Source organism: Hemicordylus capensis, chromosome 1 (genome assembly GCF_027244095.1).
Source record: "Hemicordylus capensis ecotype Gifberg chromosome 1, rHemCap1.1.pri, whole genome shotgun sequence".
Lineage (NCBI taxonomy): Eukaryota > Metazoa > Chordata > Lepidosauria > Squamata > Cordylidae > Hemicordylus > Hemicordylus capensis.
The window spans coordinates 46,815,626-46,836,899 of NC_069657.1; the positions used below are offsets into that span (position 1 = coordinate 46,815,626).

The following is a 21,274-nucleotide window of genomic DNA, read 5'->3' on the forward strand; positions in this document are numbered from 1 at the left end:
TGGCAACACGCATAAACATTCTTAAAAGTCCTGGAGGGAGGAGAGGGCATGGCTGGAAAGGCATGGGGAGAAAGGGAGATGAAAGGCGATTCAGGCAAGCTGGATCATAGAGGGAGAGGGATTGAATGGAGATCAGGAAACTCAGACAGGCAGCTGAAAACATCTTTACCAGGTCTCCTTGAGAAGTCAGGTATGTGAGTGTATAATGCTTGGGAGTGTTGAAGGGAAAATTGCAGGTTGATAAAGGGTCTCAGAGGGGCAGCTGGTAATTGCGGAACAAAGAAATAGATGTCAGGCTATGTCGCAACTTCCTCCGCAGAGAGAGTTGCTGACAGTACCCCTGTCTTTAGTGGGCTCCTGCTTGAATGGGGTTGCCCAACAGGGTAAAAAAGTGGGCAAACAACTTGCTGCTCACAAAAATAGTTGGCTTGGTGCTTGTACTTGCCCTTTTCTTATAGTAATGTGACCCCTTGAGCTGGGCATGCAGATCTCGCACCCACTCACAACTTCCGTCCCAGGTTACCATACTTGTCCATAACTTGAACCATATTTTGTCTTCATGACAAAAGCAGAATATTCCAAAACTCTCAAGTATGGCACATCCTGAATGTTTAGGTTTAACACCTGAACACTCAGGATGTCTGTTTCTGCCCCCACTGTCTTCTGTCTGCTCCCCTAGGACTGGCTGCTGAGCTGTGGGGAGGCTTTTCAGGAGTGGGGTCCAGGGAGTGACTTGGCAGTCTCCTGGATACTGTCTGCCCAGAGCCAGCTATTTAGGGCACTGCCAGTGGTGGCGGGCTCGCCACCGTCAGGGTTGCCACCAAAGAGGTGACCCCCAAGGGGCGGGTCACCCCTTTGCGGGAGCCACTCTGAGAGACAGCAAGGGCGAGGGCCCTGCCTGCTGGCCCAAGAATTTGCATGTGGGTGTGCATTTAACAGCTTGGCTTCTGTTTTAATGAAGTCCTGAGTGAGAGTGGTTTACAATGTGTCTGGGGATGGGGAGATCTGGGGTGTATCCCATGATTATGGGGCAGCTATTCCCGTGGTGGTGGGGAGTAGAAGTAACATTGACAAGTTAGCAGGCTGTTGCAGGGGAAGGGAAATCATAGAAGCAGCACTCTTTAAACATACCACCTTTCTTCTCCAGCCAGTAGTGCTCCAGGGGAGGCTATTGCATCCTTTTCTCCCTTCATTACTGGGATGAGTGGGGAATGACTGCCTGTTGCAATCTTTTACTGATAAATTTACTGAGGGGAGAAGAAAAGCAGCCCTCAAAGGTAGCTATTCCTAGCTCCCCTGCCACAGTAATGTGCTGGAGAAAGGATACACCAACATGATGCTGCATCCTTTTCTGGAATATTATTGGTTGAAAGAGTGCTGTTGCCACCGCCTATCCATGCAGGCAGTTTTTGAATAAGGACCATTGACCACATTGCTGCAAGGTAAAATGTCTACATTACCTGCAAGATAAAGTTGACTTTCTTAAGTAGGAATGAAAGTAGCCTTGATGGCTAGCAAGCAACACAACACAATTCTGTTACTGATCGAGGTGATTCCATGACCTGTGTTTGCTTTTCTTCTGATTAAATTAAATTAAAATACGCAGATAAGCAATAATGAATGCAAAACTCTGAACACTGAGTGTAGTTTACAGGGGTAAAAAGTCAAGAAGTGAGAAAAAGGTTGTCCAAAAATGATTCAGTTACTGACATATTTTGAACATTTCAGACACTGTTGTAATATTTAAGTGCTTTTTAAAAACATGGACTTAGAATAGATTTTCTCTTGCCTGTAGATATATATATATAATTTCAACTTTAAAATTTGCTCATGGCTATAGTCACTGAAGAAAAAAATAAAATGGTGATTCTGTTACCGAGGGAATTGTCCTCTGACCACTCTATTGGCTTAACCTCGTTCCTCCATATTTTGCATCAAGTACAGTAGTGATAAACATTCTGTATTTTCTGCACTGAGCAGGAGATTGGACTAGATGGTGCACAAGGTTCCCTCCAGTTTGGGTTTTGTAATTTGATAATATGCCTATGCAATCTGACTAACAGGAAAAAAATTGCTAAATTGACTTGTGCAAATGTCCTGTGTTTTAAAGTCTGTGAAATTTCAGTGTTGGAAGCTGTGGATCATGGATACTCCTTAATTAGATTGTAAGGATGTCTTTCTTGAGCTTGTGCTAATTGTGGTTTGCTGTTTGTCTGAATCTGCAAATAAAAGTTAGGATCATTGGTTCACTACAAGCGACTGCTATGCTGCAGAGATGGGAGGGAAATCATGAATATGACCATGTAAATGTCAGACAAAAGCAAACAAGCCTCTCTCAACTATGATTTACCCGTTGTACATTTGGAAGTTCAAATCATATGTGGGTTTGGAATTATTGTTAGCACAAACCACTGTTTGGTGTGATATGTGAATTGAGCTATTGTGTTAAATATGAGAGCAGCAAGGGCATAGAGAAGCAAGAACCTTGCTGATGTAGGAGTAGTAGTGGCAGAGGCTCCCATATGACTTCAGGGAAGACATTGGTTTTTTTATATAAGAAGTCTTTAATGTGATCTTGAGAAAATGATTGCTCCTACATTACATTTCTCTTTCTAATATATTTTCTCTTCCTCTAGAATCATCATATTGCTCACAATGGCGGCTTATATAAAAGACCCTTCAATGAAGCATTTGAGGAAACGCCGATGCTGGTTGCTGTACTGACTTATGTAGGATATGGCGTCCTTACTCTTTTTGGATACCTTCGAGACTTTCTGCGATATTGGAAAATTGAGAAATGTCACAATGCAACAGAAAGAGATGAACAAAAGGTAATTGATTGCTGATGCAATCATCAGCTTTGCTTGAGGGAAACTGTTGGGGTTGAGCCTTGCAGGAAGAGGGAGGCAAATGTGTTAGTAAGTGGCTAGTCATTTTTTAATCTAAGCAGATGTTTTTGGCTTGAATAACTCGATCATAGGACGGATTGACTTGAAACTGGAGGAGATAGACAAGTGTGTGGGGAAATAATTGATATGATTTCAAGGATGCGCTCAAATGTTAGTGAATGCTTATTGAATGGGTCTAACAACTATATCATCTCTTTAGGTTTGTAAGGTAAAATGTGCTGTTGAGTTGATTTCGACTCCTGACGCCCACAGAGCCCTGTGGTTTTCTTTGGTAGAATACAGGAGGGGTTTACCATTGCTTCCTCCCAAAGCAGTGTGAGATGATGCCTTTCAGCATCTTCCTATATTGCTGCTGCCTGATATAGGTGCTTCCCATAGTTTGGGAAACATACCGGCGGGGATTCGAACCGGCAACTTTCTGCTTGTTAGTCAAGCATTTCCTTGCTGCGCTACTTAAAGTGGCTCTTTAGGTTGATAGGGCCCTTGAAATTGGTAGTACCTGAGTATTATTGCTTGAATAGTGCTCTGTGTGAAAGGCTTGGTCAGTATAGCCTGATGGAAGTGCACATGCTTTGTTTGTAGAAGATACCAAGTGCTGCAGAGAAATTACTTATGCTCTATAAGTTAAACAGGAAGCAACTCTAACTGAGAAACAAGAGTTTGATATTTATTGCTAATTAATCATAGGCTAAGAAAACAATAAACTAACAGTCTCTTATGCAGAGAGAGGGAACCTCTCAGTTTGAAATTCAAAACAGCAAGTAAGAAGCTGACAAACCGTGACTCCACCCCCAAGCCAATACATAGAGACAAAACATACAGACAAGCATGTCTAGTACAAGAACTGAGACAACACTATGGCAAAATCCCAACACCAAGTCTAACCCTTGGCATTTCCAGGAAGCGCTGGGAAAGAACCCTGCCTGAAATACAGCAGAGCAGTGCTGCCAGTCAGTGTAGATGATCCCACTGACTTGATATAAGGCAGTTGATTTGTAAATGAAGTTTACAGCTTCATTATTTGTTAGGCTGCACTCTAAAATCACTCACTAAGGTTCTTGAGAGTAAAATGAGGTGATCTGATTGATATTTTCTGGCTGTTAAAGGTGAGAGGGAGAACAAGTGGAGGAATGCAATCTGCTAGCTGGTTGCTTGCAGATGCTTCTCTGAAACCTATCTGAATGTTGTTGCTGTAAATTAATTATCAGTAAGCTGTGTCTTATCCATGTTCTCATCAGTGTACAGTAAGGGTTGGTTTCAGTGGTATGCCGGGGCAAACTTGCGCAAAATGGCTTACGTGAGTAGAACATGGAATTTTGTATAACACTGCAAGGGGTCTTATGCAACATACACACCCCTCCTTTTTGTGAAAGGAAAAATTTGAATTGTGACTCTGCCCCGCCCCCTCCGGCGCCCTTTCACAAAAGAGAGGCTCCTAACTTACTTGGGTTCATGGCTTGCATGTTACGCTGTCCATGCTACCATGCCACTTGCATGAGCAATGTTTAGCACAATTCTGCCTCTCCATCTTGGCAGACTTAACTCTAATCAACTATGTCAACTTAAAACAACTTTTCAGAGGAAACCACACCTTGTGTGTTAACCAAACCCATCAACTTACTAATTTCATTTTGAAATTCAAAACGTCTGCTTGATGTCTCAATATTCTTTATTACAAAGGAGTTAGAGTGGAAAATATCAGACTCCATTGGCTGACTCAAAACACCTCTCTATGTGCAGCCTGCAAAAGGCGGAAATGAGACACATTGACTGGTACTGATTTTGCTGAAAATCAGTTTTGAGGTATTGGCTGCCTTAAAAAAAAAAAAACTTGCCAGTTGACACTTAAATAAATGCCACTGTGAAACACAACAAGGAAGCTTATTTCGGCATTCTTATAACTAACTAAATTGTGAATCCTTTGTCTTAAAAGTGGTCTTTGTATATTTGGCACAAGTGTAGAAAACCATTTGAAGCTTATTGTAAACATTACTATAATTTCATTAAATAGATAAGAAATTCTGTGAAAGCCTAAACTATCTGTGCCCAGGCTTTATGGATGAAGGGAGAACACCCTGAGGTTCAAACATAATGCTAATCCATGACAGGCTTTCATGCCTTTATGCATTCCACTTTTCCCTATCAGGCTCATGAGAAGCAGCCTGAAAGCTTGCACTTTAAACACAAATCACAGCTCCCTGTTTCTATCTTTATTTTATCTTATTTATTTATTTTCGACTCTCCTTCTGCCTGAAGATCTGTCTTCCCTTAATCAAGAAGCTAGCAGGAGTTTACATAAGCCTGGTTTCTGGTTTTTATTAAGCCAAGAGGCCGTGGTGGGTTAGTCTGGGGAGATGTGTCTGGGAGAGCAAAAAAGTGGGTCTGGAGTGGGGGCGGCAATATCACGGGTAGCGGGCAGAGGGAGGTATGGCGGTGGGAGTTGGGCAGGCCGTTACAGGGGAAATTGGTCCAGGCAATTGAGGCCTGTTTCTTTTTCCGGCCCTTCTCCCAATCCTCTGACCCTAGGGAGCTCTGAGAACACTCCCTCGAGGATTAGGGTGCTGCTGCTGAATGCCAGGTCAGTTAACGCAAAAACATCTCTCATCCACGATCTGATTGTGGATGAGCGTGCTGACCTGGTATGTGTGATGGAGACCTGGTTGGATGCGCTGGGCGGGGTTGGTCTCTCTCAGCTTTGTCCTCCAGGTTTCCAGATCGTGCAGCAGCCCCGCCTCGAGGGTCGGGGAGGAGGCGTTGCAGTCATCTTTCGAGAGACTCTCCCCGTTTCCAGGTGCCCGGTCAGGCAATCTCAGAATTTTGAGTGTTTGTCCTTGAGGGTGGGCCTCCGAGATAGGCTGGGGATTCTGTTGGTGTACCGACCACCCCGCTGCACTTCAGTCTCCCTACCTGAGCTGGTGGGGGTGGTCTCGGAGGTGGCCTTGGGTTCCCCCAGGCTTATTGTTTTGGGGGATTTCAATGTCCACGCTGAGGCCCCCCAGTGGGTGCGGCTCAGGATTTCATGGCCTCCATGGCAACCATGGGCCCGTCTCAATTGGTATCGGGCCCTACCCACGTGGTGGGACACACTCTGGATCTGGTTTTTGCCGACCGGGAAATAAATGATCTGGAGGTGGGGGAATTTGAGACCACTCCCTTGTCATGGACAGATCATCACCTGGTGGGGTTTAGTTTGACTGCTCCGTCTGCCCTCTGCAGGGGTGGTAGGCCGATTAAGATGGTCCGCCCCCGGAGGCTTATGGATCCGCTTGGATTTCAGAAGGCCCTCGGGAAGTTTCCAGTGTCCAGAGCTGGTGACCCTGTTGAGGCCTTGGTTGATCTCTGGAATGGAGAGATGGCCCGGGCTGTTGACACGGTTGCTCCTAAACGCCCTCTCTGGCTTGGTGGAGCCCGTTCTGCTCCTTGGTTTTCCTCGGAACTTAGGGCGATGAAGCAACTCGGGCGACGGCTGGAGCAACGCTGGAGGAAGAGTCGTCACGAATCCGACCGAACACGGGCTAGAGCCCATTTTAGGGACTACGCCATGGTGGTGGGGGCAGCGAAGAAATGCTTTTTCTCCGCCTCCATTGCGTCTGCTCAGTGCAGACAAACAGAGCTGTTTCATGTGGTGAAAACTTTGCTCCACGCACACCCCCGGACAATGGGGGAGGAGTCATCTACAGCTCTTTGTGATTGGTTTGCCTGTCGCTTTGCAGATAAAGTCGCTTGCATCCGTGCTGACCTGGACTCCAGAGTTTTGGCAGTTCCGGCAGACGTGCCTTTGGTACCATCTGGTCCCGTTGTGTTGGATTCTTTTCAGTTGGTGCGGCCTGAGGATGTGGACAAGATCCTGGGCAGTGTGCGGGCGACTTCTTGTGCTCTTGACCCTTGCCCTTCCTGGCTAATAAAAGCTGCCGGGGGGGTGGACAGGCAGATGGATGGAGGTGATCATTAATGCTTCATTAAGGGAGGGCAGGATGCCATCGTGCCTCAAGGAGGCGGTGGTAAGACCACTATTAAAAAAGCCCTCCCTTGATCCCTCCAGCCTAGACAACTATAGACCAGTGTCTAACCTTCCCTTTTTGGGCAAGATGATGGAGCGTGTGGTGGCGTCCCAGCTGCAGAGGGTCTTGGATGATACGAATTATCTGGACCCTTTTCAATCTGGCTTCCGCCCCGGGTATGGGACTGAGACTGCCTTGGTCGCTCTAGTGGATGACCTACGCCGGGAACTAGACAGGGGGAGTGCGTCCCTGTTGGTTCTGCTGGACCTCTCGGCGGCGTTTGATACCATCGACCATGGTATCCTCCTGGGCCGCCTCTCGAGTATGGGAATCGGAGGCACTGCGTTGCAGTGGTTCCGGTCCTTTCTTGAGGGGAGGGTCCAGAAGGTGGTGCTGGGGGACTACTGCTCGGCCCCGTGGCCGTTGGCCTGTGGCGTCCCGCAGGGATCGGTCTTGTCCCCCATGCTGTTTAACATCTATATGAAGCAGCTGGGAGAGGTCATCCGGGGATTTGGACTGAGTTGTCAGCAATATGCGGATGACACTCAGCTCTATCTCTCCTTGTCATCTGATCCTAGGGAGGCGGTGGATATCCTGAATCGGGGGCTGGAGGCTGTGATGGGTTGGATGTGGGCTAACAAACTGAAATTGAATCCGGATAAGATGGAGGTACTGTTGGTCAGTAGGAGAGCCAATCGGGATGAGGAGATTTTACCGGTTCTGGATGGGGTTGCACTCCCCTTGAAGGAGCGAGTACGCAGCTTGGGGGTACTACTGGACCCGGCTCTGCTTTTGGAAGCTCAGGTGGAGACAGTGGCCAGGGGTGCCTTTGCATGGCTTCGGCTGGTGCGCCAGCTGCGTCCCTTTCTCGAGAAGGCAGATCTGGCCACGGTTACCCACGCCTTAGTCACGTCGTGGCTGGATTACTGTAACGCGCTCTACGTGGGGCTGCCCTTGAAGAATATCCGGAAACTGCAGCTAGTGCAAAACGCGGCAGCAAGGGTGTTATCCGGAGCTGCCCGTTGGGAACATATCACCCCCATTTTGAAAGAGCTGCACTGGCTGCCGGTTCGTTTCCGGGTCCAATTCAAGGTGCTGGTTTTGACCTTTAAAGCCCTTAACGGTTTGGGCCCGGGGTATTTGAGGGACCGCCTGCTCCCAAGGGTTGCTGCCCGATTGACAAGGACATCTGAGGGGGCCCTGCTCCGGGTGCCCACAATGAGGGAGGCCCGGCTTTCGTGCACTCGGGACAGGGCCTTCTCTGTTCCTGCCCCTAGACTCTGGAATGCTCTCCCAGTGGCCATTCGTTCCTCAGACTCCATCACGGCTTTTAGAAAGCTTTTAAAGACTTGGCTTTTTACCCAGGCTTTTACATAATTGTTTTTACTGCGGCTTCTCTGTGTTTTTATCTGTTATCTGTTGTCTTGTTTTTATGCCTGTTTTATATGTTTTTAGCTTGATGTTTTTATTGCTTGATGTTTTTATTGCTTTTATTATATGTTTTAATTTTTGTAAACCGCCTTGGGGTTTTCTTTTAATGAAAGGCGGTATAGAAATGTAAAAATAAAATAACATAAATAAATAAATAAATTTTTACATTTAATATCCCACTCATCCTCCAAGGAGCCCAGAGAAGTGTACATGGTTACGTTTCTCCTCACAACAACCCTGTGAGGTAGGTTAGGCTGAGAGAGACGTGACTGGCCCAGAGTCACCTAGTAAGTTTCATGACTGAATGGGGATTTGAACTCAGGTCTCCCCTGTCCTAGTCCAACACTCTAACCACTACACTACAGTGGCTCTCTGTGAATTTGGGGAACTGCAGTGAGTTAATTGACTAAAGCTGGATCAAGCAGATCTAGATGTTGGGGTAAGCCGTGAAGAGGCTAAATTTGCAGATGACACCAAACTATTTAGGGTAGTGAAATCCAAAACAGATTGTGAGGAGCTCCAAAAGGAGCTCTCCAAACTGGGGGAGTGGGCAACAAAATGGCAAATGTAGTTCAATGTAAGCAAGTATAAAGTGATGCGTATTGGAGCAAAAAACACCAACTTTAGATACAATGTTGGGGTCTGAGCTGTCAGTGCTTGACCAGAAGAGGGATTTTGGGGGTCATAGAGGACAGCTCATTAAAAGTATCGACTCAGTGTGCGGCAGCTGCAATAAAAAAGAAAAAAAGAAAAAACAATTCCATGCTTGGAATCATTAGAAAGGGCACTGCAAATAAAACTGCTACTATTAAAATACCCTTATGCAAAACTATGGTGCAACTGCATTTGGAGTGCTGCATACAATTCTGGTCACCATATCTTAAGAAGGACATTGTAGAACGGGAAAGGTGCAGAAGAGGCCACCCAAGATGATCAGGGGCTTGGAGCACCTTCTTTACAAGGCAAGGCTAATAATATCTGGGGCTTTTTAGTTTAGAAAAAAGACTGAGGGGAGACATGATAGAGGTCTATAAAATCATGCATGGTGTGAATGGAAAGTTGATGGAGAGAAATGTTTCTCCCTCCCACATAACACTAAAAGCGGGGTCATCCCATGAAATTGATTGCCAAGAAATTTAGGACCCACAAAAGAAAATACTTTTTTAACATAACATATAATCAGCCTATGGAATTCTCTGCCACAAGATGTGGTGACAGTCAGCAGCCTGGTTGGTTATAAGAGGGGTTTAGATAAATTCATGGAGGACAGGTCTATCAGTGGCTACTAGTCTGAGGGCTATAGGCCACCTCCAGCCTTGGAGGCAAGTTGCCTCTCAATACCAGTTGCAGGGGAGTAGCAATAGGAGAGAGGGCATGCCCTGAGCTCTTTCCTGTGGGCTTCCCAGTGGCATCTAGTGGGCTATTGTGTGAAACGGTACGCTGGACTAGATGGGCTCTTGGGCTTGATCCAGCAGGGCTGTTCCTGTGATCTAATGTTATAAGCTGTGACTTCAAACTGTGAGTTGCTGATTACTTCAGCTGGTTAACAAACTGCAGCATCCTTTTTGCATGTGCAAAAGGAGAGGGAGGAGCACACGAACCCTCTCAGTCCGGCTGATATCCAGTCAGCTGCTGTCAGTGCCAGGGAAGTTACACTAGCTAGTTCCACTAAGTCAAGAACTGGCATTCCTGATTAGGGTTGTACTGGTACAACAGACCGAAACCTCTTATTCAGTCCAAATATATTTCTCTGAATAATTCAGAGCTGTCTGCTATACTTGTTATGCAACCAGAACGAGAAAACAAGAGATTATATGACTTTGATCATCCACTCATCTGTGATTAAGTGCTGTCAAGTCAGTGTCACCTCTTAGCGACCACATAGATGGATTCTCTCCAGGGTTAGCCTTCAACTTTCCCCAGCATTATGGATTTCTCAAGGAAGCTGGGTCTCTGCATAATGCGTCCAAAGTATGATAGTTTGAGCCTGGTCATTTGTGCCTCAAGTGAAAATTCTGGATTGATTGGTTCTGTGATCCATTTGTTTTTCCCCCTTGGCTGTCCGTGGTATCCTCAAAAGTCTTTTTTAGCACCAAAGTTCAAAAGCGTCAATACTTTTTCTGTCTTGCTTCTTCAAAGTCCAGCTTTCACATCCATAGTGTGTCACGGGAACAACCATTGTCCGAACGATTCTAATCTTTGTAGGTGTAGACACGTCATGGCATCTAAATATCCTTTCCACGGCCTTCATTGCAGCCCTACCAAGAGCTAGTCTGTGGCGTATTTCTTGACTGCTGGATCCTTTACAGTTGATGGTTGATCCTAAAAGGCAGAAGCTGTCCAGCACTTGAAGGTTTTCACTAAGAGTTCTGAGGCTGGTTGCTAGCCCATGCGTGCGTGCTCCAGCCACTTCCGATCTGATGTACCCGCTATTAGTTTAGTCCTCTTTACATTTAGTAAAGTACCCACTTTTGCCACTGTGCTCCTTGACTTGTGCTATCATCTGCAGAGCTTGCAGATAATCCACATTCTCGGCTATCGGAGTAGTGTGCGGCCATCTGTGCAACCACCTTTTGTGTGTGCATCATTGTTCATTGCACTTGTGCAGTGTTAGTCTGGATGTCTTTTTAGGTGATTATCCTATCTGTGTGTGAGAGAGAGATCGAGAGAATGAGAACGAAAATAGCTTTTATTGCGTTTTAAAGGAAAGGGTAATATGCTGGTTTTTTGTGTTTATTTTTTTACTGAATATATAGGTCGGATAACTAAGGATGTGCACAAACTGGTTTGGAGTTCCTTTTCCAGACCTCCGAACCAGTCTGGCGTTTTGGCGTCAGGGGAGTTACCTTCTAAGGAGTAGGGAGGGTGCTCTTACCCTCCCCTGCCATGTTTCCTTCACTAGTGCTGTGCCCAAAACCACTGGCGCGGGGTGGCAGCATACACTTTTGCCACCCCGTGTGTGTGTGTGCATGCTCCAGCCACTTCTGGTCTGATACTAACTGAGGCGGCAAGAGGGTACGCCGCCACCCCATGCCAGCGATTTTTGGCACAGTGCTGATGGGGGAAATGCGGTGGGGGAGGGTAAGGGCACCCTCCCTGCTCCTTAAAAGTACCCCCCCCCCGCTGCTGAATTGGCTGTCTGCCAGCCAATCCCTACAGATAACATGCCGAATTGGTTCACATTCTGTTTAGGGCAAAATCAGGAAAACTTGCACAGTAAAATATTCTGAGCAAAAGTATGCTAATTTTATGCAAATGAGCAAGATGCCCAGGAGAGGACACTTTTACAGGAAATTATCCAATTCTTTAAAAAATACCCCACATCTCTGGGGGAATGTAGGAGCCATGGAGATGCAGCCTCTGAGGTTTATAGGATCAGTGGGTGTGGGAGAGTTGCACTGTTCCGAGCACTTGGTGTGAGATATACAGAGAGAAGAAGCAATAGCACTGTTAAATCGAGTATATTTGATCACTTTCCCTAAGTTCAGGGGAGGATCATCTTCTAGGCTTTCCCATTGCTTTAATGGCTTTTTATGTGTTTTCAGGACTTTGTTCCTTTGTACCAGGATTTTGAGAATTTCTACACGAGGAACCTCTACATGCGTATTAGAGACAGCTGGAACAGACCAATCTGCAGCGTACCCGGAGCCAAAGTAGACATGCTGGAGCGGGTTTCCCATGACTACAATTGGACGTTCACGTGAGTAAAAGCTTTTCAGAATTTTGTCAGGTATCTAACGTTTAGAGGATATTGCAAACAGGGATGTTTTAAAAGCTGGACTGCATCCTCTGTAGTAAGGATATGTAACTTTAACTGCGTTAGAGCTGACCCAAGCAAACAAGACTCTTGTTCATCTGTGCTGTAGGATTGCAGCCCATTGCTGAGCTCTGTGCCAAGCCCTGTCCTTCCCTACCCTTTCTAGGCTGTCATGCCACATATTACAATTCACTGCTGCTGCTCCTGCAGAACAGCTGGTGGAGATTAGCTATTAGATCACCTGTACCAAAAAAGCATCTGGTTTCGTGATGGCAAACATGCCAGGCATGAAGTCAAAAGGATGAGGTGGTACCACTCTAGTTCAGTGTTCCCTCTAATTTTTTCCATCTGTGTGCAGAATGAGTTTTGTTCTGGGTGGCAGTATCAGCACACACATGCACACTCAGAATGGGGTCTTCCTGATTCAGCCTGAGCGGGATCTGAAATTAACTGAGCAGACATCCAAAACCTTTGCGTGTGCACACACGCACATGCCTTGGAGGGAACACTGCTCGAGTTCACATTATGTAGCCTGCTTTGCCTTGAAGTGGGTTTGCCTCTAATCTATTAAATTATTCCTGCTTCAGGAAGGAATGCAGGATTGACTTGATAATGAAGCTAGATCTACTTGTTCTCCAGCTCCTATCAAAGTATGCCCTAAACTACTCCTGCAGTGTTGTTTGTGCCTGTCATTGCATGGGACTTGGGTCTCTGATTTTCTAGCCTTAAACATGTTCACGAGCACTTCTGTTAGAAATGCTTCACTTTGAAATGTACAGCATCTGCTTTCCAAAGTCTGGACTTTTATGTACTGCTCATTTTATAGAGGGTTCAGTATCCCCTTGAGCAAGGCTAATATAAGCCCTATTCACACATTATGTTCAACACTCCTATGATGAGAGTACAGTATACTCTAGTACAGGTCTGTACGCTGGTACAGTTATTCGCACATTATGCTAAACACTGGTACGGCAGTACACTTTCTATTTGTACCATGCATTTGATGGACTTTTAAAGTGAATGCAGGTACAGATTCACACATATACAAGCGTACAGACATCAGTACAACCAGACAACATAATGTCTGAACAGGGCTTTAGTCACAGTCCAAAAGTAAAATCTGCTATCCTTTTCGAGAGAGAGAGAGAGAGAGAGAGAGAGAGAGTGTGTACAGTCCAGGTTTTTAGTGGCATCAGCATACCATGTCTTATGACTTGTTAATTTAATCTGCTCAGTAAGGTTTTTAGTAAGATCTATCAGGAGTTCACCACAACTGCCTTAATTTTAACCTGTCAGTATTGTGTTATAATCTGTCTGTTTTATTATGTTGAGGGTTTTTTGTAAGTATGTATGTTTTAACTATGTACTGGTCTATGAACGCAATAAAGGACTGACTGACTGACATAAGAAATAAGAAACGAAACAAATTGGCAGGTCCTTCAGAAGCAAACTCAAACTGAAGTTAGAGCGTGCATTCCTGCCCGCAAAACTATTAGCAGTGCCTTGTGCCATTGTCATGCTAATCATGCAGTTGTATGGTCCACATGTTTTTAGAAGGAAATAGCTTAAGTGTCTTGTTGCTTATCACACCAGTTAACTGGCTTCCAGATGCACTTCCTTTGTTTGACTGGAGGATATCCTGCTTGAGGAAGTGACAAGTATTTGATCTATAAAGTTGTTTGGGGGCGGGCGGTGGGCGGGGCGAGCAGGGAAGGCTTGGAATCCCCAGAGAGAAATGGCAAGCTGTTTGTGAAATGCCTTCGCCACTATTTTTTAATTCTTAAGAAGGCGTTAAAAGAACATCTGCTAATCCACAGACCGCCTAATTTTATATAGCTTGCCTGAATAAAATAAATTATTTTGGAAGATGCAGACAATTCTTAGTTGATAGCTAAGAATCATAACTATGAAAGCAGCCTTTCTGAGTTAGCCAAATGGAAGCTGAGAACATTATTTGTACAAACCTATTGGTTTCAGCTTCTTCAGCATTTGAAACCTTCATGGCTTGACTACTGTACATGGGACTGCTGCTGAAATTGTTCAGAAACTTTGCAATTGCTGAGAATGATCACAAAAAGCCTGCACAAAAAACCCAGGGGCTGGATCTGGCCCCCCAGGGACTTTTTTTGCTGGCCCCCCAGGAAAGAATGTTCTGCAGCAACAGCAGGAGTCATTAAGAGCTCTTGCCCATTCCTGCAGATGAGCAGTGGCAGCTCAGTGCAGCCAGCGGCTTGAAACCAGATGGCTCCTGCCCCTGGACTGGAGTCTACTTACTGAACTGGAGCCTCTTTCCCTTCGCCTTACTCCTAGATGCCAACCCTCTGCCTCCTCACTTTTTAAATTAATATTTTAAATTCATTTTTTAAATGTAGTAATTAATGTGATGGAAGTTGACTAGAAGTATGAGCACTGTAAGATATTCCCCTCAGGGGATAGAGCTGCTCTGGGAAAAGCAGAAGGTTTCAATTTCTTTCCCTGGCTTCTCCAAGATAGGGCTTAGAGAGATTCCTGCCTACAACCTTAGAGAAGCTGTTTGCTGGTCAATGACCGAATAAACTTATAACTAACTAACTTAGAGAAGCTGCTGCCAGTCTGTGAAGACAATACTGAGCTAGATAGACCAATGGTCTGACTCAGTATATGGCAGCTTCCTATGCTCCTATGACCTCGGTTCTGCGCAGCAAGTCACGGTTGGTTCTGGCCCACTAGGGCCGGAATTGTGCACCCCTGAGCTACACAAATGTCTGGAGCTAGTTTTACATACCATGCGACTCCCTTGTACTATCTACAGTTGTCCCCAGTTTGTTTTGGAGTACAGTTCAGAGTCTTGGTTATTACCTTTAAAGCCCGAAGTGGTTTGGAGTCAGGATAGCTTAAGGGACTGCCTCCTCCGAGATGAATCTGCCCAAGCACTGAGATCCTTGAGCTGGCAGGAGTGGTCCTGCTCTGGGTTCCATTGCCATCCAAAGTACAATTTGAGGTGACCCACAACAGGGCTTGCTTAGTGGTACCACCTAACTTAAGATATGCTCTCCCCCTAGAGGCCCATCTAGCCCCTCATTAGCAGTTTTCTGCCAGCTCATGAAAGCATTCTTTTTAAAATACTCCACATGGCTCTGTGTTTGCCCGGAGTCAACACCAACTTGACGGCACAACTTTACTTCTTACTTTATGCCTGAATTGATCTATTGGGAATGGCTGCTGCTGTGTGAGATGATCTTACTGCTATTGTTATATGAGTGATATACTTTCAGTGGCTGACATGTTCTGCAGTGTTAGGAGGACAGAAAAGGAGCAGCACCCTCACTCATGGCAAGGGTTGTTCTGAGCTCAGTCACTGTGCTGCTGAGCAGCCAATCATGTACACAGCGGGAGGGGGAGCTGTTTTCATGGCTGTTCCTTCCCTCCAAAAGAACTTGTTGGCTTCAGAGACATATCCCTGAGGGTTGCACAGCTCACAGAGACACATTTCTGAAGTGACAAAGTACTTTTGGAGGGAGGGAACAGCCATGAAATTAGCTTACCCCCACCCCGTGTACACAATTGGCTGCTCAGCAGCACAGTGGCTAAGCTCAGACCAACCCTTGCTGTGAGGGTGCTGCTCCTTTTGTGTCCTCCTAACATTGCAGATCATGTTATCCAATCTTTTAAAATTGTGTGTTCAGCTTTTTTGTTTCATTTCTTTGTACCACTTTAAGCAAAATTTGTGGGACAATAGTATATACATTCAGGAAATAGATAATTATACCATCTAATGAATTATCAAGCTAGTCCTTTGTGACCAAAGGGTTTTTGATGTTTTTTGTTCCTGGTAGCCATTCCTTTGTGTTAAATTGAGTTCTCTAAAAGGAGGGAAATAAGAAGGGTTCCCCAGGGATCAGTACTTGGACCAGCACTCTTTAACTTCTTCATAAATGATCTAGACGTTGGAGTAAGCAGCAAGGTGGCCAGTTTTGCAGATGATTCCATACTCTTTAGGGTAGTGAAATCCAAAAGAGATTCGAAGGTGCTCCAAAAAGATTTCTCCAAACTGGGGGAGTGGACAACAAAGATGGCAAATGTGGTTCAATGTTAACAAGTTAGTGATGCATATTGGGGCAAAAAACGCCAACCTCACATATATGCTGATGAGGTCTGAAGCAGTCAGTGACTGACCAGGAGAGGGATCTTGGGGTTGTGATGGACAGCTCATTGAAAGTGTCGACTCAATGTGTGGCAGCTATGAAAAAAGGCCAATCCCATGCCAGACAGCATTAGGGAGGGGATTGAAAATAAAACGGCTAATATTATAATGCCCTTATACAAAACTATGGTGCAGCCACATCGGGAGTACTATGTGTAGTTCTGGTCACCATATCTTAAGAAGGACACTGTGGAACTGGAAAAGGTGCAGAAGAGGGCAACCAAGATGATTAGGGATGTAGAGCACCTTCCTTACAAAGCAAGGCTATAATATCTGGGGCTTTTTAGTTTAGAAAAAAGACTGAGGGTGAACATGATAGAGGTCTATAAAATAATGCATGGTGTGGAGAAAGTTGATAGAGAGAAATGTTTCTACCTCTCACAAAACACTAGAACTTGGGGTCATCCCATGAAACTGATTGTCAAGAAATGTAGGACCGACAAAAGGAAATACTTTTTGACACAGTGTATAATCAGCCTATGGAATTCTCTGCCACAAGCTGGACAAGGTTTAGATAAATTCATGGAGGACAGGTCTGTCTGAGGGCTATAGGCCACCTCCAGCCTTGGAGGCAAGTTGCCTCTCAATACCAGTTGCAGGGGAGTAGCAGTAGGAGAGAGGGCATGCCCTCAGCTCTTTCCTGTGGGCTTCCCAGAGGCATCTAGTGGGCCATTGTGTGAAACAGTATGCTGGACTAGATGGATCTTGGGCCTGATCCAGCAGGGCTTTTCTTATGTCACTGTATGGCTTTTAAACTTTGGGGGACTTAAATAGCAGTTTGCACAAAGCAGTAGCACAAAGTGGCTGTGTTTGGGTTTCCAGGGTCTCAGAGAGCTGTGCTCGGTGCACACAAGGCCTTAAACTCGAAAGTCATAGGCTGGTTGCAGTCTTTGACAGCAGTTTAAATACGTGCTATTGATGAGACTCTCCATGTCTTAACAATCTTTTTTTTTTAAATAAAGGTACACAGGGAAAGTGATAAAGGATGTAATAAACATGGGGTCCTACAACTATCTTGGATTTGCACAGAACACCGGGCATTGCATAGAGGCAGTAGCTAAAGTTCTCTCACAGTATGGAGTTGGGATGTGCAGCACTAGACAAGAAATGGGTAAGTTCATATTGGGGTATGTCTGTTTGTGGACTATACATGTTTCTATTCACCTAGTCTTCACAAAACATTGTATGATAGTTACTAAAGCTTTGTCCTAAGTGTTTAAGCATATTCTCTATACAGCTTGCATGTCCATCAAATTGCAATTTTTCCATGACACCTTTGGCACAATTCCATACCTTACTGTAGCCAAACTCACTTATGTGTAAATGAAATAATCACATTCTTCCCCTGTTTACCCCATATCTCCATTTCTTTCCGTCCTCTGTTGACTCTTTTGTGTTGATATCTTAGATTTGGAGTCCCTCTGGGCAGAGACTTGACCCCTCTTTTTCTACAAAGTGCATTTACATGGATGGTGTTAGATAAATAACTCCAATATAAATGTTGCTCAACAGTAGACTAATTCTTACTGGAGGCCTCAGCACATTTTCTTTGGAGTGAGGAGTCAGCCCCCAAATTTGGAAGCCAGACTTAGTGATGGGCATGGTGGAGGGAGAGGGTAAATGGACTTTTTATCCCCTTCACTGGGAACAGAAACAGGACTGCCTGGGACAAATAAAGATTTGATTAGGTAACTCTGTTTCTGAATATCCTAGCCTAGACACCACAGTTAAATTTCTATGTACCATTTCTCCCTGGTGCCTGGAATGTGTAAAGCCCTGTTTAACAGCACAGTTAGTTTCTCATACATTTCGAGCTAATGTACTATCTTGCATGCAGGTAACGTGGACAAACATGAGGAGCTGGAGTCATTATTGGCCAGATTCCTTGGTGTGGAGTCTGCAATGGCATATGGGATGGGATTTGCAACTAACTCGATGAACATTCCTGCTTTGGTTGGCAAGGTATGGATGACTTCAGGGAGAAGACTGACCAAGTCTTGTTTTCACAAGCTTCTTGTGTAGCTTCTCAATTATTTGAGGAGGCCAGCAACTGTAATTCCAGTAGACCATGCATCCCTCATCTGAAAATACTGTTTCTTGGAAATGTTAAACAAGTGTGAGAGAGAATGTTGCATGTATGAATACGTGGAGACTACTTTCTTAGCTTTTCAAGCTGCATTGGGACAAATACGTGTCAGGCCTTAGGGCATTGAATGTGGTGCATGTGGATGGAGGAGGGGGTGCCCAGAAAGCAGACTAAGACACCTTAGCTCTGTTCACAGAAGATGTCTCTGTCCAGTTTCTGGACATTCACCCTGCAGCTACCTGTGCCATATTCAGTGCCGTTGCCATGGGGTCCTCGGGAATGGCTTTTGCTGGGGCTCTAGTGGCTGCAATGAAGGCTTGCATGAGCATCGCTATAGTTGCTAATCATAATTATTACTGTTGCCTACCTTGTTCCTCTTCCATTTCATCGCTCAAAATAAATGACAGTGTTTCATGGCTGAGCAGCCCATGGTTGCAAAAAAGAATGCAAAATACTCGGGCAAATAGTCCACAAAGGAGCAAATGCCCAAAGGCTCTATGCAAGAGTGTATTTACTCCAAAGCCATGGCATCAATGCGACATTATGAACTTTGCTGACTTATTGTGTTCTTTTCATGCCTTCCAAACTTGTATTTGCATATAGAATTCTTTTTAAAACCCATTTCATCCACATTTATTTAAATATTCAAGAACTTCCCATTTTTTCCTTGGTTGTATATTTATACAATGAGATTTCTCTTCAAAATTTTATAATGCTCCTTACCGCTTGTTGCGAAACACGCCTTAGTCCTAGGACAAGTGTTATAAATTCACATTTAGAAAACTATCCAAAATTTAATGTATGCATCAATATTCTATCATCCAACTGATTTATTGGGATATTTGGACTTGGTGTGATAGTGGAACACAGTTATGCAAGATCAGTCTTGGTCTTCCACAGTAGAAAATTTATTTTAGAGACTTTTATCTTGCCTGTCCTGCAAATGCATGCCCAAGGTGGCTCATAATTAAAGAAACACATTTAGAGCAAACAGGCAACAACTCTAAAAACACTATAAAAGCACAAAAATAGTTTGACAGTAGGTTTAACAGTAATTTAAAATGTTGCTCTGCCTGTCCATCTTCTAATGCAATGAGAGCAATGGGTGAAAATAGACAGCACAATAAATTGGGTGCATCTCCACCTGACCTGATGTACCAGAATTGACCAAAATGTTGTCATGTATTGTTTTGCAACATCAGCTATTGCTTTTGCACATTGTGGCCAGGAGCCAAAATTGGGTACTGGAGAAAAAAATAAGACTCTGGAAGGCCTACAAGCTTTTAATTTTTCACCCAAGAGGCAATTTTCTTGAACTAAGTCAGCTTAGTTGTCTAAGCTGTCTATAATATTATGTCTATAATATTCTCTTTATTTCCCACTTCTGTCTCTTCATTTAGGGCTGTCTAATAGTGAGTGACGAGTTGAATCACGCCTCTCTAGTATTAGGGGCAAGACTTTCAGGAGCAACAATTCGAATCTTCAAACACAACAGTGAGTATTGCCCAGGTGGTTGAATGATGCACAACTTGACATAGTATCCAGTGTATGTTCTAAGAATGGAGTGTTTCTGCGGCAGACACATTCAAAGGCTGGAGAGTATGGAGCAGTCATTGCGTTGAACCCTTAAAATTCAACCCAAAATTTAGATGTTTAACAGCTACATACTTCATTAGCACAGTGCAGTAGCTGTTGTGTAATTCATACTGCCCTTGAATGCTTTTGGTTTTCTATCTTGGTCTCTTTCCCTGTTTGCAGAATGGAAATAAAAGTCAGTCAATTTATTGTGGTAAATAGACCAGAAGTTTTAAAAACAAAATCAGTCATGTCTACGACACAAGATGTGGCAGTAGAATACCAAAAATATATTTCATATATACAAGACATCAAATGACCCAAAGTAACCCTCACCCGACAAAACGGTCCTACTGTGTACATCAGTTCACAAATTGTTTCTTCATTCTTACAGTAACTGACAGGAATTTAGTGATGTCTAAGATCACCCTTGGAACTTTATCAGTAGAGTAAATCTACCTGGCAGTGCAGTCAGTATAGGAATAATCAGTTGCTGGCTGGCTCCAGTGTAGAAGTTCCAGAGCAACAAAATATGCTCCACAGACTCCACTTCCTAACCATCTCATGGACAAATGCTCAAATACATAGGAATCCGCACATATCTTCCCTGCAGAACTTGTGGGTACATTCAATCTTGCCCAAGTAAAGACACTTCAATACTTGACTGCATAAGGACTGCTGAGGTAAGCATTTTCATATGGAATGTCAAAGAGATCTGGTGAACAGGATGTACGAGCAAGGACAGAGAGATCTTGAAAGGATATATCCCAAAGCCTTTGCTTTATTAGGGCAACTGCAGAATTATACCCCGACTGGGGGAGGAAAGCAGATGCCAACCCAGTATGGTGAACTCAGGTAATCGGAGTTGCTCAGGAGCTGTTGTGGTCATCAGCAGGGAGATGGGACAATAACGCATCAGCTGACCTAAATATATAAACTTTCAGCCAGAATTTCAAGACAATCATCCAAGCTCTGACCTCAAGCAGGCAAAATAAAAGTGAAATTGCTGCCCTCAGCTAGTCTTGAGGAATTTGAGCACTGTGTAGTGAGTAATAATAACAGTGGCAATATGTAGGAATTCCTGCCCCCAGCTGAAGGCACGCTTTGGTTTGAACTCTACAGCAGCCCTTGACGCAAGGATCAAATAAATGATGTCTGGTGTTCTTGTATTTAGGGTGGCTGCAAATTAGACTCTACTGTATATCTTCAAGAGCTTCTCTCGATGCAGATATTCCTCTTTCTAGTGGTAATTGAAGATGTAATTTGAAATGAACACGAAATAGGAAAACAGTGCTATCGATGGAAACGGGAAAGAGCAGTGTACCAGGAACA

At 44.5% G+C, this 21,274-nt stretch overlaps 1 protein-coding gene across 3 annotated transcripts in view; it reads left to right on the plus strand.

The window, feature by feature from the left end:
* Nucleotides 1-21,274, plus strand: part of SPTLC2 (serine palmitoyltransferase long chain base subunit 2) — a 138,184-nt gene that overhangs the window by 38,368 nt on the left and 78,542 nt on the right. For all 3 annotated transcript variants that reach the window (XM_053283134.1, XM_053283133.1, XM_053283135.1), the window contains exons 2-6: nt 2,637-2,831; nt 11,887-12,041; nt 17,244-17,392; nt 18,119-18,243; nt 19,768-19,861. In XM_053283134.1, coding sequence (XP_053139109.1) covers nt 2,706-2,831; nt 11,887-12,041; nt 17,244-17,392; nt 18,119-18,243; nt 19,768-19,861 — 649 coding nt within the window. In that variant the 5' untranslated portion in view covers nt 2,637-2,705. The remainder of the gene's footprint in view (nt 1-2,636; nt 2,832-11,886; nt 12,042-17,243; nt 17,393-18,118; nt 18,244-19,767; nt 19,862-21,274) is intronic.